General features: G+C 31.7%; 1 protein-coding gene across 8 annotated transcripts in view; it reads left to right on the forward strand.

Annotated features, from left to right (window-relative positions):
- Positions 1–15,954, forward strand: part of LOC130441295 (calcium/calmodulin-dependent protein kinase kinase 1) — a 539,168-nt gene extending 523,214 nt beyond the window's left edge. For all 8 annotated transcript variants that reach the window (XM_056774909.1, XM_056774907.1, XM_056774910.1 and 5 more), the window contains 2 exons: positions 9,085–9,252; positions 15,305–15,954. In XM_056774909.1, coding sequence (XP_056630887.1) covers positions 9,085–9,252; positions 15,305–15,550 — 414 coding nt within the window. In that variant the 3' untranslated portion in view covers positions 15,551–15,954. The remainder of the gene's footprint in view (positions 1–9,084; positions 9,253–15,304) is intronic.
- The last annotated feature ends 428 nt before the right edge of the window (positions 15,955–16,382 follow it).

Genomic DNA, 16,382 nt, shown 5'->3' on the forward strand with positions numbered 1-16,382 from the left:
GTAATAAATCCAATGACATTGAAATTTTGTTTGGTTCTATAGTAGGCTAAGAATTTTTCAATATATCCTCGTATGTCCTGTTAGATTTCTTTTGAGAATAAGTCATTCTTACTTCGTTACTCATCTTCACATCTCAAATATTACACAAACACTAACTAAAAAACTTGATTTTACACTCTATTGTGAAGAAAACAGTATCTCTCATAGTGTGGGTTTTATAGTGAAAAAATACAAATTGCCTCCTTGGAATAATAAGAAGAAATGTGTATCAAAATTTGACTAGCATATTTGTTTTGACCTTGCACATCAGTCTTGATCTGAGTCTCTTTATTCGGTCTTGATCTGGGTCTCGCTGATATTAAATTGGTCTTGGTGTGTGGGGTTTTACAAGACCGATCTCACTCATCTTTATTTGTTATCTTTTTAATTTGTTTTGAGTTGATTTCCATTAGAGTAGCTTAAAATCGGAATATGATCAACAACTACGGTTAACTATTGAAGTAAAAATTTAAAATAAAATTCAATAAAGTATCTTCAAAATACTGTACTGTAATAGTAAATCACTAATCTCAACGTTGATTCGTAAAATTTGTGAAAGCATTATTTTGAAATGGTTTTCATTCACCTCCTCGTATCCTTCTGAATGTCAGTAATATTGAACTGTTTTTTCCTTTTCTGTATCTTTTTCCACAGATACTGTGGTACCAAATTCCATTCCATTCAAGTAAAAGAAAAATGGATACAGAAGAAGAGTATTAACGGCCAAAAACTCTCATATCAAAAAGAGCTTGTGGCGAGTCGACTTGTTTTGGTGAAAATGAGAGCTGTTGATCTATTTCTTTATATTCCATTCCCCCCTTTTATAATTCGGAGGTTACAAATGTGCCACATGTAACGAATATTGATTCTACTAGGACTTCGCCTTCGAAGACAACATTGACTATAATTTTCAACTTTTTAAGGCGAGGTGAATCACTACATAGATCCATCTTTCATTTTCAATAATAATTTTGATTTTGGTGATCGAAATCTGGATGTATTACGATCCTTCAATTCTATTCAAATTGATATATTTTTAGCTTCAAACGTGTTCCCAATGTTCCTCTTCCTCTCCTAATTAATTTTCACTTAAAAATTGCTTGTACCACTTTAAAATAGATTTTTTCGTGAGCTTCTTTGGCTTTCCATTTACAATTAACTTGTTATGTTAACTAATTGTTCACGATTTATATTTTACATTGGCGGATGCAAATATTAAGTTGGTAATAATTAACTGATAAGTAAAAACTGGCTTAAACATATCACTGTTTTTCTCTAACCAGGATTTGAGCTGTATATCATACTGCGAATCTTTCGACCATACCCTATAGATTTCTTGTTTGTATACGAAAACATTTTGGTGGTGTATTTGTATCGTATCATTTCCACATATGTTGTAAAAATTATCTAGAAAACTTACATATTTTCAAAGAGATTTTAATATTTAAGTCCATACAAAGATTCAAAAGTATCGATGAATTTCCCAATATTTGCTATGAATTAGTTAGTGACAAATCGATATGTTAACTTCAATAACTTCTGAATCTGAAAGCAAAGAGAAAACTAACATCAAATATCAAACAGAAAAGAACGTGGATTTTGTTCCTTAAAAGAGATCAAACTTAATTAGTTTCTTGTGAAATTCCGACCGATTGTTATTTAGAGTTACTTGAGACCATACGTGCTTTCATCTCTGAGAAAAGGTGACGACAACTCTCATCGACATTTTGAGATTAAAGCAATTGGATCATTTTTGTAAAGGCACGGCTCCGTTCTATATTATTTAAAATGAACCACTGAAAATGCGAGTGGCAAAAACTACTATTAAATTGAATATGCTTTGATAAAATGTTACAGAAATACGGATAGTTGCAAACATATTCATTAAAGTTAATTTGTTCAAAAACACTCTGTTGGCAATAATGAATAAGTACTGAAATACTAATTTTGTTAGATATGCTCTGTTTCCTGCAGTTTTTGATCGATAAATATTGTCAAATGTAGTTGTGAAACGATTGATTCCCGATATATTTTTTTCATATATAATAATAATACGAGGGTTGCTACTTGAGTTTTGAGATAGCAAAATAAAAACAAATATTTATAATTTGATATGGCTCAATTGTTTTCCCAAATATTCTCCATTAATAATGGGAGCATTTTTTCCATTCCGATTAATGTACCTCAAACGTTGACTTCCCAATTTATATGCGGGAATAGAAAGAAATCATTGGGTGCCAAACGAGGACTGTACAGCGGATGATGACCCCTCAATTCAATGCTTGTTTGTTCAAAAGCGTTTTTGTTTGAACTGATTTGTATGAGCTCTCATCTAGGTGGAGAATGCTTCGTCTTTTGCGATTGGTTTCTCTGATTTCTTTCAATACTTCTGGCAAACAAATGCTGGTGTACCATTTAGTATTTACCGTTTAATTTTGGTCTAATAGAAGGGTGGCGGTCCAGTTATTCAAAAATAATCAGGTGACCATTTACTTCGTAGTGCTTCACATGCGAGAAACTTTTGTTTGATATGACTCCTCTTGAAAAATTGAATTGAATTTTTTTTAAATTTCCTGGCACCAATCGACACGAGCTATTTTTGAACGTTTATCAAATTATGCGGTATCTAACGCACACACGACAAGTCCTTTTGACAGCCAAATGCAATATTGGATGTATGCGAGTAGAACTAATGCCCACGTATGCCTTAATCTTGCGATATGTCACATTACTATATTGCAATATCAGTTTACGCACAGCATCGATGTTTTCTGGCACAACAACCGATTTTGGCCGACGATGAAATTTATTCTGCAGCGAATTACGACTACAATTTAGTTAGCAAAACGCAGTAAAACACAGTGGCTCGAGATAATTCTTTATCACCAAAAGTCGAAGCGAGTTTCTCGGCACACTGATGTTGCTTTAATCCACCTCGAAAGTCATAGAAATTCATCACACGAAAACCTTCGCGATTTAATTCCATTTTTAGACCAGGATGATTTTTTCAGGTATCTGTAAACAACTCATATAACACTCATATGACAACACGTTCCGAGTACGTTTATCTTGAAAAATGTCAAACTTTATGACAGCAATGTTAGATTTGACATATTCACATCAGTGTTGCCATATCTCAAAACTTGAGTAGTAACCCTCGTATTAATAATAATTATCATTTATTATATGCCATTGATAACAAAACATTAATATATTACATAAGAAGGTAAATGGTTTGTGTTATGTCGATTGACCAATATTTTCACACTTACCATCTGAAGTTATTTTGATATAAAACTAAGAAGTTCAATGAAATATACACGATTTGTGGATACATTGCAAGATAACAGGTAATGGGGAACATCCAAATATTTACTAAAGAGGGAACTTTGATATGAAAAGCAACGATTAATTTTTTCTTAATGATATTTAGGTGTATTTATCACATTTCTTCGTCCCAAATTTAAATTGTGGATGTTTATTCTATGGGTAAGTCTTGTATATCTATGTTAATTTGTTTCTTGAAATCGTAGTGATAATTTCGACTGTGTTCTTGTTCTTTCTGATTCTATTCAATTTAAAAGTTGTATTTTCAATTTTTTCCATTTATTTCAATTATACTCCCTGATCATATATTGTTATTCCTCCCATTATATGTCAAATATATTGAAATCTATGTTAATAATGTAATTTTCGTACTTTATAAAGGTATCCCAATATATGATCGTTTGATGTGTGCTGCATGAGCTAACGCCGCCCGCCGGTATGACCACAAATGGAAAGCTTCCTTCTAATTTGTTAAAATCCTTGACTGCTGGTGTATATCTTTCATATCGACAAGCCACATCAAATGCAGTACTTTAACACTTCCATTACATAGACCAGTCCATATTTCGTCATCGCGTTAAATTCCACCACAATTTTATGAACCTTTCTCAAGCTCTTCTACATTGAAATTATAACACATAAAATAATTTTGACGAATTCATTCTGAAATTATTTGAACTACACTTAATTAATTCAATGAATTTAAAATTCAGAGACTCCCAATGGAAATAGTTAATAGTGGAAGTCAAGAATGAATCACATAGTTTTATCTGTTAGTTTGAATTTTCTATATCACGGCTTCTTCTAGAAACATTTCAAACAAAATTAGAATTCTATCAATTTTTATATTAGATTTAGATTATATTGAGGACAATAGTTCGTTTCACTCATTTCACAAATTTCACAACTGGAAATATAATCAATATTCTGGATAACATGTTTTTTCAATTTTTATAAGTAAATCCCATTTCATTGTCTATTACTGTATTAATGGAAGTTTTCACCACAGTACTCCTGAGACTATTGTCCCAAGTTTCAGCATCAGCATTCGCTTTGTTCAATAAAGTAATTAAACTTTTAGTTGATTAATATAAATTTGAACCTGTCTATAGTCAAGCAGCTAAAAGTTCACTACTAATTATATATTGAATGGATAGGTAAGTTACACATTCTAAAATATTTTACCGGTAATAGAAAATTCATTAAATCGATTTGGTCAAGATTCAGTCTCATGTCTAAATGGTACACGGAATACGATAGAAAAACAAACGCATCATAAATATTTCAGCTGCGTGCTATGTTATCGCTTTCCAAGTAAAGAACTATGCGTTTTAGTTTTTATAGTTAACGTTTGCAGTTTCCTTTTCATGTTATATTGCTTCGAATCAAAATGTTCGATTTAATACTTCTAATTTTCATACTCCGTTGGAGTTTACATTTTAATTTGCAGTTATAAACTTACCAACTCAAATCTAATATCTTTAATAATTTATATCCTAACTGAAATCTTATAACAGAATCTACTTTGAGTAATTTAGTAAAAAAATTTATTCAAATTATAGCAAAGAAAATAAACCATTAGGTACTTGTGATAGATTTCCTGATAATTTCACGTTACAATATTATCCAACACATATGCAAATAACTATCACTAAATAACTTCAACCCTATACTGGTCTAATTTTTAAAATTGAGCAAAATTGACGAGGAAAATATACAAAACATTCTATTCATAAAAAAATATAAATTTTGCTAAAACATATAAATGTAGCAAATATGATACATGGTGCTTACTAGGTAATACACCAAGTGTTTGTTTTGATTTTGCTGTTAAAAATCAGTTTATTTTCTATTTATTTGACACAAGTTTTTTACCAATTGATTTTTAGGATACAAGTTATAGGGACAAAGAGAAAGAGAGAGAAGTGAAAAATATAGAATTCAATTATATATTATATCTGCTATAAAATAATTTTTATCACAAAAAAATGTATAGATAGATTCTACAACATGAAGGTAATTTTTAAGAATGGGATCACATCCAATAGAGCATTTTTCAAATAAAAAATAGTTGCAATTCAGTAATTTGAGCCATTATCTTACTGAGTAATGAACAAACATGCGCATGAGAGTCTGCTCTTCCATAGTTTGGTGAGACGTATGCAATTGGAGCTAAACGTTATTTTTGTTTGCAGTTTTTTTTATAGTTTGGATGATGACCATCCTCTTTTTGGGTTACCTTCTCCCAAATACATACAGTATGCAAGTTCTGATTCGGAAATGTGTCAAAAATAAAATTTGTTCGCAAATTTTTTGTCGCAATGTTTCTCTATGCAGAAGCCAGATGTTTATTACAACCATATCAAATATTTGATAAAAAAGAATGATAATTTTGCATGTAAAAGATGATAGCAGGGTAACAATTTCATTATGTTCTCAAAAACCACTAGAAATTTCTATGGTATACACATACATACTAATACGAAATTCCTCTAATTATTTATTCCAGTTTGAAGCAGAAATTTGCAATTTGGTGCTATAAATATATACCCAGGGATAAAACTCTCCTCAAATATACAAAAATGAATTATTAAAATGATTGGGATGCATTCGATAATTATATTACCAGCGGGTATTATTCGACACAGTGCCAGTGTAAATTTCGAAATTGTACGAAAATCCAACTGAACCGCATAATATATGGGCAGATCCACTGATATTCGATGAAAGTGTCTGCTATGATTTTGATGCTTTTCGATGCTTCGGAAGTACACACACGATCTTAAATATTTGAGCTTGATATGACGAAATCCACCCCCGGGAGAATTTTTGTTGATGATTTTTAATTGCAATGATTTTTCACAAAGCAACTTTCCTGAAAGAAATCAAGCTTAGGAAAAGTTAGGTTTATTGCATAAATGTATAATTAAATGAAAGGCATAAGCTGCTGGTCGTATCTTAACATCGAAAACGGTGTTTAAAATACTGTTTTATCAACAGGTGAAATTTATTTCGTCAAAAGCTGTCAGCTAAACCCGATAAATATTTATACCAAATAACTATGTTATTTTTAAAAAAAGGAATCCACTGGAAAGAATGCCTTTGGAAAGGGTTCTTTAAGTTATAGAGAAGTTTATTTACAAATTATTGGAAATAAGTGAAAAATCAACTTTTCCTTAAATTCAAAAAATTTCTTCGCGGTCGACTCTGGTCATTTCAGGCCCAAAATAAGATCGTCTGATTCACCTGTATTTTATACATATATAAATGAGGTTTTGCGGAGAAATATTGACGAATGTTTTCAAATTTTTTAATGCTCATTATTTTTTTATTTGACTTAGTCCCAAGTTCCAAAAAAAAGTACATTTGGCATTTGGACTACTGGCATTTATAAGCAAATACCAAAAAACTGTTTTATATATTCTGCTGTCAAATTTGGAGTTTGAGTCATACTGTGTGGTATATAAATTCTATTGATAAACTATTTCTGCGACTATGTCGTCATTGAAAAAATACATTTACGGAAGAGTCAAATATATAACTAAATTTTCAAATAATAAATTGTTTTGCTGTAGTTGGTATTCGTATGGTATGGAGGTATGCCTTTTCATGTATGTCCTCAGGTATGTATTCATCGTTAATTTCATTTCCGACAAATGAGCTACAATATCAGCTATTTCAGTGGTATTTTTATGAGAAATTCACGATAAACTTCATGTATCAGATCGGTTATAACTGATTTTGAAATCCATCAAATAATATTACAACTAAAAACGAATATAAAAGAATGGGGGATATTTCAGGTAAACGAAAAGTTAGACTACATAATACCACTCGTGACGGATTCATTAACAGTATCACCTGAATTTTTGTACCGAATCCACTTTGTAGAGTTGTAAAATCTAAAATTTCACAATGCTATAAGAAATACATATCTTTTAAAAACTGACCGAGTATAATATTTTTATCAGAAGATTTAACTCATGACATACTTATATTAGAATCTAAAATAAATTTAGATTGTTCAAAAAACTCAGGAACATTTTACATGAATGGCACTTTTAAGTATATACTATCCAAAGTACTTTTGGTATGTGTTTAGAATGTAAAATATTTTTTACTGAAATACACTGTGAATATATATTTTATTTCTGTTTTTTATTTTATAATTAAAATCACGAGCTACATAATCACGAGTTGTCTAATCTTCGTAACAACCATGATGACGAGTTTGCTTATTGTATGAGGATGTATTTATATCTAGTTGGCCTAGACCAGTTTCATGCTTAAATAAAATATTACGTTACCGTAGCAACGAACAATAACTTATTAGAAGTGTCAGTGTGAAAGTTGAGGTCAAAAAAGTAAACCAGAGTTACGTAATAAATTAAAAGAAAAAAGATGTCCACGGAAATTGTGAAAAACGATAATTGGAGTATGGAGACATCATCAAGTACCTGCATTTAAAAGGTTAAGCAGATTTTCGAAGATATGCTTAATACCCTTGGTGATCAATGTCCTTCATATGCGACCATGAATAATTGGACATCAAGCTTCAAAAGAGGTAAATTTTCCAATGAAGGTAATGACTGATCGGGAAGGCCAGTTTCAGTGTCAGTCCCCCAAAATATCGAGTTGATGATATGATTTCATCAGACCGTTGAATTGGGCTAAAACGGATATCTGAAGCACTGAATATTCCATACAAACGCGTTCATCATATAGTTCACGTCAATTTGAACATGAGAAAAATTGCTGCAAAATGGATCCCCAAATGTTTGAATGTTGACCAAAAGCGTGCAAGGATAGAAGCATAGCGTTCGATCTGTTCTCGATTTGAAAACGATGTAGACTTCTTAACCCGATTTGTTACTATGGATAAGACTTGGGTACATTGTTACGATCCAGAAACAAAGCAACAATCGATGGAATGGCGACACTCTGGTTCTCCAAGACCTAAGAAGTTTCGTGTCTAAGAATCTGCTGGAAAAGATCCTTCTTCAGTTTTTTGGGATTGCTATGGAGTAATCTTGATTGATTTTTTGTATAAGGGTAGAACAATAATTGGATGTTACTATTCGACATTACTGACCACTCTATGGGAAAAAATTAAAGAGAAAAGACGCGGAAAGTTATCCAAAGCTGTTTTGTTTTTGCAGAACAACGCCCTTGCACACAAATCTCTTGTTGCCATGCAAAAAATTCGTGATTTAGAATTTTAATTACTAGTACACCCTCTTTATTCACCAGATTTGGCTCTGTCCAACTATCATTCCTTTCCTCAACTGAAAAAAAGTTTAAAAGGTCGTACATTTTCTTCCAACGAGGAGGTAATAAAAGCTGTGTAGCTCTGGTTTGCAGAGCAAGAAGAAACATTTTTTTGAAAGGTCTAGAGACGTTCGCTGTAATAAATATATCCAATTAAGAGGAGAATATGTTAAGTAATAAAATATTTTGACATTGAAATTTTGTATTTAGTAACAGTTAAGTTAAAATTTTGTGGCGAATATTAGAATCACCAGTTGGCGCATATCATGTTGCTGCGCGATAAATAGGTCAATAAGTATGTAGCAGATCTTTTACAAAGTTGCTATATTGAAATTTTCTTCTAAGTCAAAAAATAAAAGGAAAAACTTCACCGTATCATATATGCTACATGTGGCAATGTAGGGTAAATATTGAAGTTAAGTGCTTATTTATGATTTTTATATGTTTTAGGTTCATCCATGGGTAACTCGTAGTGGACAATTTCCACTTCCATCGGAAGAGGAAAATTGCCAGTTGGTTGAAGTTACTGAAGAAGAAGTGGCTAAAGTTATAACTTCAATACCGAAACTAGACACTTTAATTTTAATCAAGCACATGCTCAAGAAACACTCCTTCCAGGTTCGTAATCTTTTCCATTTTAGTAATACATATTAAGAAACAAAAATTATTTAAGTTTGTAAATATGAAATTTTCGTAAATATGAAAACTGGCATTGCGATAACAGTAACTAACATAAACGGTTGGTGACCTTTAGTTGCGATGATATATTTGCCTAACAAAACATGTTGATTTTCCATTCCATCAGATTGAAGTAATGAAAAAGTATATATAAGATATTTCAGATATCATGGAAAAATCTTGTGAATTCGCACAACCAGTCAAAAGAGAAAATGTACATATTTTCCGAAAGTAACAATTTCTATTTGTCTGTACATAACTTATTGGAACATATTCTCTTCGTTCTAAATTCGAAAAATGGAATAAAAATCACAGGACTTTTCTCAACAAGAAACTAAATCTTTTTATTAATAAGTACATGTGAGGTTCTAACTTCATTTCTTTATTCGATTTGTCTAAATATATAAGTTCGAAGACGCTGCGTTGTTTAATATTTGTTTGGCAGCCATCAATAGTGAACGTTTCCAGTGAATTTGTAAAAGTGGAAAAAATTGGTCATCGTTATGTGATACAATACTTTTATTTGAAAGGTATTAGTTCAACCAATACAAAATCTGAAATAGATTCAACTCTAGATGAGACTGCTGTTTGGTTGTCAACAGTGAAATATTAAGCAGCAGAGGCCATACAACCTGCGAAGACCAGCATCGCAGTGGTCCACCAAATGAGGTGACGACTCTAGAAATGTTGAAGAAAATCAACAAAGCGGTACTGGATGATTGTCTACTGAAAGTACACGAGCTAGCAGACTTAGGCATTTCAAAAAGTGCGGTACATCGCAATGTACAAACACAGCGTCTTGAAGATGTTTAATAGAAATAAAGCCGTATTTTTGCGCTTCCATAACCATGTATGAAACATGGATCCATCAAGTCACACACGAAACAAAAGTACAATCAAAACAATGGACTGAAAAGTGAGAACCGGCTCCAAAGAAAACAAAGACCGTTCCATCTGTAGTCATGCGTCGGTGTTTTGATATGTGCCTTGAATAATTTTCACAGACCATTTTGAAATAGGAAAAACTATTAACGACGAGTATTATGCGAACTTAGTGCATCGTTTTAGCAAAGAAATCAAGGCCGCATTTGACTAAAAAAAGTGTTGTTTCGTCAAGACAATGCACCAGCTCACACATCTGTTATTTCAATGGCCAAAATTAATGAATTAAAGTTTGAATTCCTACATCATGCACCGCATTCTCCAAATTTAACCCTCTCGGATTATTTTCTGTTCCAACACTTGGTGGTCAAAGATTTTCCAACAATGAAGAGGTGATGTCGGCAGTTAATGTGTATTTTGAGGAGCTTCTCTTTCTTTGTTGGGCCAGGTACTTCTGAGACCATCCTCGTGTATGAAGATTGTAGTGAGAGATAAAAATTTCTTTGTAAAGCCTTGGAAAATGCTCCAATGCGTTCAATATTTTTCCCAATTCAGTCCTATCCAGATAGAAACTTTTAAAGACATGATCTTTGACTATTTTAGGAGTCTTAGATACTGAAGACGATAACTTAGTTCTCGAAACGCGGCAGACAATGTATTGTAAGCGGTAGGGCAAACAGATGTTTAGCATGAATATCGCCAACGGTTCCCAAAATTCCAACCTAGACATTGTTGATTTGAATATAACGGAATATGCTAGACAGCGATAGAGTAAGCTGGATGAAATAATTACTTTTAATATTCTCGGGAAGTGTTATTAGTAATTGAGAGTTTTTGATATTGATATAAAACTATTTATTAGAGTGGCTGTGGTCCTACATCTGTCAACAACACATAGACACCAGTAGGACATTTTCCATCAGTGCTCATGGAAACTGTTTAAAATGTTTCTGCTAATCGAGAGCTCCGCTAACTGCAAGGTATTGGCACTTATCCCTTTTCTTTGTGCTAAATACCTCGAAGCGATCGTTATTCACGGATCTATGAAGCGACTGAAAAATATTATATGTCATATAATGGTTCGAGACTGGTTTATGGCTTTGGCTATGTACAATGAGGAACGCTGTGACCGAACCGAATTGCAAATTTCGAAATTGTGACGAAATGCTTGAACTATTAGAAATTTTGTTCATTATGGGTACTAAAAAAGCTGACAGAAGTTCACAAAACCTAGCGTTTCTGTAGTGTTTTTTCACTTTGTGTTTGCGGTGAAGATGGCGATTATTTCTCATACCAAATAATGACAAGCACAGGAGTGGCACACATTACACCATAATCAAAATAACAGTGTGGAATAATGATGATATCGCCCAGGAATCTCAAGTTTAAACAAACATGGTCACATCGTAAAATCATAGGAAACTTCACTAAAGTACTCCATATCCTCTCGTTATTTCCAATCTAATGACCAGTAATGACCACATATTTTTTTTATTTCGAGAAACATCTGAGTGGTAAACATTAAAACAATGACGTCGATGTCAAAATGGCTGAGCTGAACTAATTGTAGACAGGTGGCAAAATTCTTTGGAGGCAAAATTAAAAACCTTATTGGAATGTATGAAAAGTGCCTCAATATTGGTAGAAATTATGTTGAAATGCATATTAAAGTACAAATGCTTTGATCTGAAGATAAATCTACTAAGAAATCTCTACTCTTTTTTATTTGAAATAAAGTCCCGTAATGAGTTAAATAATGTCAAAACTTCCAAAGAATCATTGATAGCTGACTTGAAATTAAATAGTGTTGCTTAATGTGAGGTTCAACTAATTGTATCTCCAAAATCTTACACATACAATAATTTAGCAGAGTGAAAAATGGTATCCATCAAGGAAAAAATATTGAAAAGGGTTATCTTGTATTATTACATACCATATACAATGGATTTGAAACGTCAAAAAAGTTGATATTGATCATAGCGTTTTGCGAAGGGTTATTAAATATTGGCATATACCAAAAAATAACGCCTAAAGTTTGAGAAAGAATTGCGATTTAGTGGGAATGAAAGTAGTTTGCGTAAAATCATATGTAACGAAGTTTACACGAGAAATGAAACAATGTCGCAAGGAGGGTTAACCCATTATCTACATAGACGAACTTTAGAATTCATCATATAATTTCTGGTATAGCAGGTTTCCAGTTATTTCAAGAAAAATATTATTCTGTTATCAATATTGGAAACTAAATTTAACAGAATTCTGCTCAGTACAAAGTTGGTTCAAGAATTTCATGATACCTGCAGCAATGGAGCAAATATACGAGGGCTGCTACTTAGGTTTTGAGATATGGCAAGACTGATGTGAAAATGTTAAATCTGACATTGCCATTATGAAGTTTGACATTTTTAATGGTGAAAGTACTCAGAGCGTGTTGTCATAAGAGTACTATTTGAGTTCTTTAAGTTAGTTCAAACATTCATCTTGATAATAAAATGGAATTAAATCACGAAGGTTTGTGTGTGATGAATTTCTATGACTTTCGATGTGGATTAGAACAACAGCAGTTTATTAATCAAGTCGCTCCGACTTTTGATGATAAAGTACCATCTCGAGTCATCGTGTTTTGCTGGTTTTCGATTCGATCGTTGTCGGACTTCACTAGAGGATGAATTTCGTGAAGATCGTCAGAAATCGTTTGTTATGCCAGAAAACACCGATGCCGTGCGTAAACTGATATTGCAAGATAGTCATGTGACATACCGTGAGATTTAGGCATACTCGTACGTGGGAATTAGTTCCATTCATATATATTCAAGATTTGTTCGCGTTGGATATCGCATCAGTTGTCAATCTTTCAAAAAACGTCTCGAGTCGATTGTTGTAAAGAAATGATAAAAAAATAAGGGTCTTTTAAGACAAGCCAAATCCAAAAAAAGTTGTAGATTAACGAAGAACGGTCAATACTGAAGTGTTCGAAAAAATTAGGGAAACCAATCGCAGAAAACGAAACATTCTCTACCACGACAACTCGAGATCTCACATATCAGTTCAAACAAAAACGTATTTGAACAATTAAATCATCGAATTGATTGTTCAATTGCGATTGTGATTGTCATCCACCGTGCAGTCCTTGTTTGACACCCAATGATTTTTTTTTATTGTCTCAGATCAATAATAAATTGTGAGGTCAACGTTTTTCTACATCTGAAGGAGCGGTTGATGCGCCTAAATTACATGTTTTTAAGGAACCTCAATCGGAATGGAAAAAATACTTCCGACAATTGGTTAAACTGCATGCAAAAATGTATGGATCTTATTGGAATATAATTTGGAAAATAATAAAGCCATATCCAATTATAAATATTTGTTTTTATTTGTCTCAATACTCAAGTAGCAACTCTCGTATTATTACTATATGTGAAAATAAATATATTGGGAATCAATCTTTTAAACGATAAAATGATTAAGAGAGGTAAAATATTACATAAGCAGAATAGGAGTTATAAACTGGCAAAAAAGACAGGAAATAGGAAGTTGTGGCGGGAAATAAAAGACAAGATGTAAACATGAATTATGGGGACAGATCTACCCCAACAAAAAGGATCTAGAAAGCATGTTCAAGTCACAACCACATTAGGGGTGTTAAGCCATCAACATATATATTTTGAGTATATTTCAAAACCTATGTAGCAACGCTCGTACAAATAGATAGAAGATAGGGTGGACTGTTGGTCATCACTTTATTCTAAATGAAAAAACTATTAGAATGCGACCGCTATTATGATTATATTCTTGTATCAAGTAAAGATAAATTCATACTGTTTCAGATGAAAGAAAAAACTAATAATAATTTAACAGAAAATTTGTACAACCAACAATAATATATTAAAAAAAGTGAAATTTCATATTTTCAAGGAGTTAATGAGATTATTCGGAGTGATATATGAGCTCATGGTTACGAATGAAAAAATTGTATATCAAGTGACAAAATGCTTGAGGATATCAGTTCATCTGAGAGATGAAAAAATATAACAGACACGATTCCATGTTTGATACAACTTTTTGGTAGTTGCAAAAAGGGTTGTGGATGTCGCTTGTGGAGAAGTGGCTCTCAAATTAGTGTAGAATGCCTACAATGCAGCCAAAAATGTTGTTTTAATACTCCGCAATCACTAATTAAAATAAATCGAAAATACTTCGCACATATATTTTTTCCATTTTCCATCATTTACTTCTGTAAACGAGTATATATTTATTCTTCTAAATGTTTATGTTTCTAAATCGTCATGATCTCTCTTCGGCTATAAAATTAATTTTTTTAATAATTGCTTATAAATAAAATAAAATAATAAAACTACATTAACGAACCACGAGATATCAAAAAAAATCAAAAATTCTTGGAATGAAATCTAATACACGAAGAAGAGAATTTTCAGAAATGTTTCACATTCATTAGAACGAAACAGCTATAAATGATAAAAAAGACCTAAATAATTTAATTGATGACTGCTTCATATTTTTGAGATGAAAAACTAAGGAAACAATAAATTTGTATTTTGATTTTATTTTGATATGCATGATTCAGGTGATCTTTTGATTAATATGAATAAGCAAAATGTATACATTGACTTTGGTGTATGAAATTTTCTGAATTCTAATTATTTCGATGTTATATCATCAAAATTATCCAAATTATATTTAATCTATAAGATATTTCATAGAAACCCCAATATTTGAATGAGTGAACTCTTTTGTATATATTATGAGGTATGCATTTCACTTATAATTGAATTTCATTCAATTTCAGTTAAATTCGACGTTTTCATATTTTTAATGCATCAGGTGATTATGATTTTTTATCTATTTTAGTTCATAATTATCCCAATCGTTTCTCCATGGTAAAAAAAGATTCTCATTCGACCCCAAGTTTTCATTTTAATTTATTGGCTGAGTTAACCTTATCTTTCTCTTGCTTTCTCAAAAAAAAAATTCTCTAATTGTGTTTCGACAACGTTGCCAATTTCAGATATTTGTGATAACAAGCTTCGAAATGTATCACGTAAAAGACAGATTTATGTATTTATTCACACTTTTCTGTTTTTATTTTTAGAATCCATTCCTTCATCGTCGAGATACAACTGTAGTTCCATCTGTTTCACATTCCAGCACGGTATCTACTCCTCGTCAATATATCGGGCAATCGGGTCGTTCTAATTCCGCACCTGGTAGCTATGATTGGCATCACGAGAAACAGCTCAGTATCGACTTGGGTCTAGAATCTGTTGAAGAGGTCGCTACAGATCAAACTTTAGAAGAAACTACAAATAATGGGGGGAAAAGAGAAGAAAAGCGGTGATATCACTTGTTGCATAAAATAGAAAAATTTTGGAGAATGCTTTGGTAAATGTTGATAATGAGTTTGAGCTTGATCTGTGATTAAATGAAAAATTCACTACATTGTGAATCTCATTTCTTTAACATATATGAAGATGTATATAAATATTTATTTCAATTATAGTTGGAATAGAACTCAAAAATAAATAGTTTGATATTTTCATATGTGTTGAAGTACTTATATTTTAAAATCATAATTATATTATTTTTATAAATCATGAATTTAAAGCAAATTAAAACTGGGATATGTGTGATTTTTGGTTCCAAAATTTATGACTTTGTTTAATTTCCTTTAATATTTTTTTTCTCATTTACACCTCATATGTTACACAAATTAATATTTTTAATAAATTGTAAAAGCAAAAATGTATAAGTGAAATTATTCAAAATAATTATAACATACATATAAATTGCCTTTTCCTCAAAATTGAGTTTTATCCAATGAGTCACAACAACTCTATCATCGTTAGAAATCGTTAGAAATAGAAATTTCATTTTAGATTCAAAAATATGAGAAAAAATATGATTTTATAAGTTTTTCCTGTAACAAAATTTCCACAGTCCACTCCTTTCCGAGATATCACCCTTAAAAAGTGGGTACAGAAATTAAATTTGTATCATTTTTTTCAAAAAAAGTTTTGCTGCGTTTCTATAAACCAGTTTTCATGTCATATAATATGATATCTGTAGTTTGCAGGCTTTGTTTCCATCAAATTCTCCAAATTCTACGTTTGGTCCAAACAATTTTTTCAAACATTTGCTGATATCAGGGCCATCTTTACGCATAGGCCCAA

The sequence above is a fragment of the Diorhabda sublineata genome, chromosome 3 (genome assembly GCF_026230105.1).
Source record: "Diorhabda sublineata isolate icDioSubl1.1 chromosome 3, icDioSubl1.1, whole genome shotgun sequence".
NCBI lineage: Eukaryota > Metazoa > Arthropoda > Insecta > Coleoptera > Chrysomelidae > Diorhabda > Diorhabda sublineata.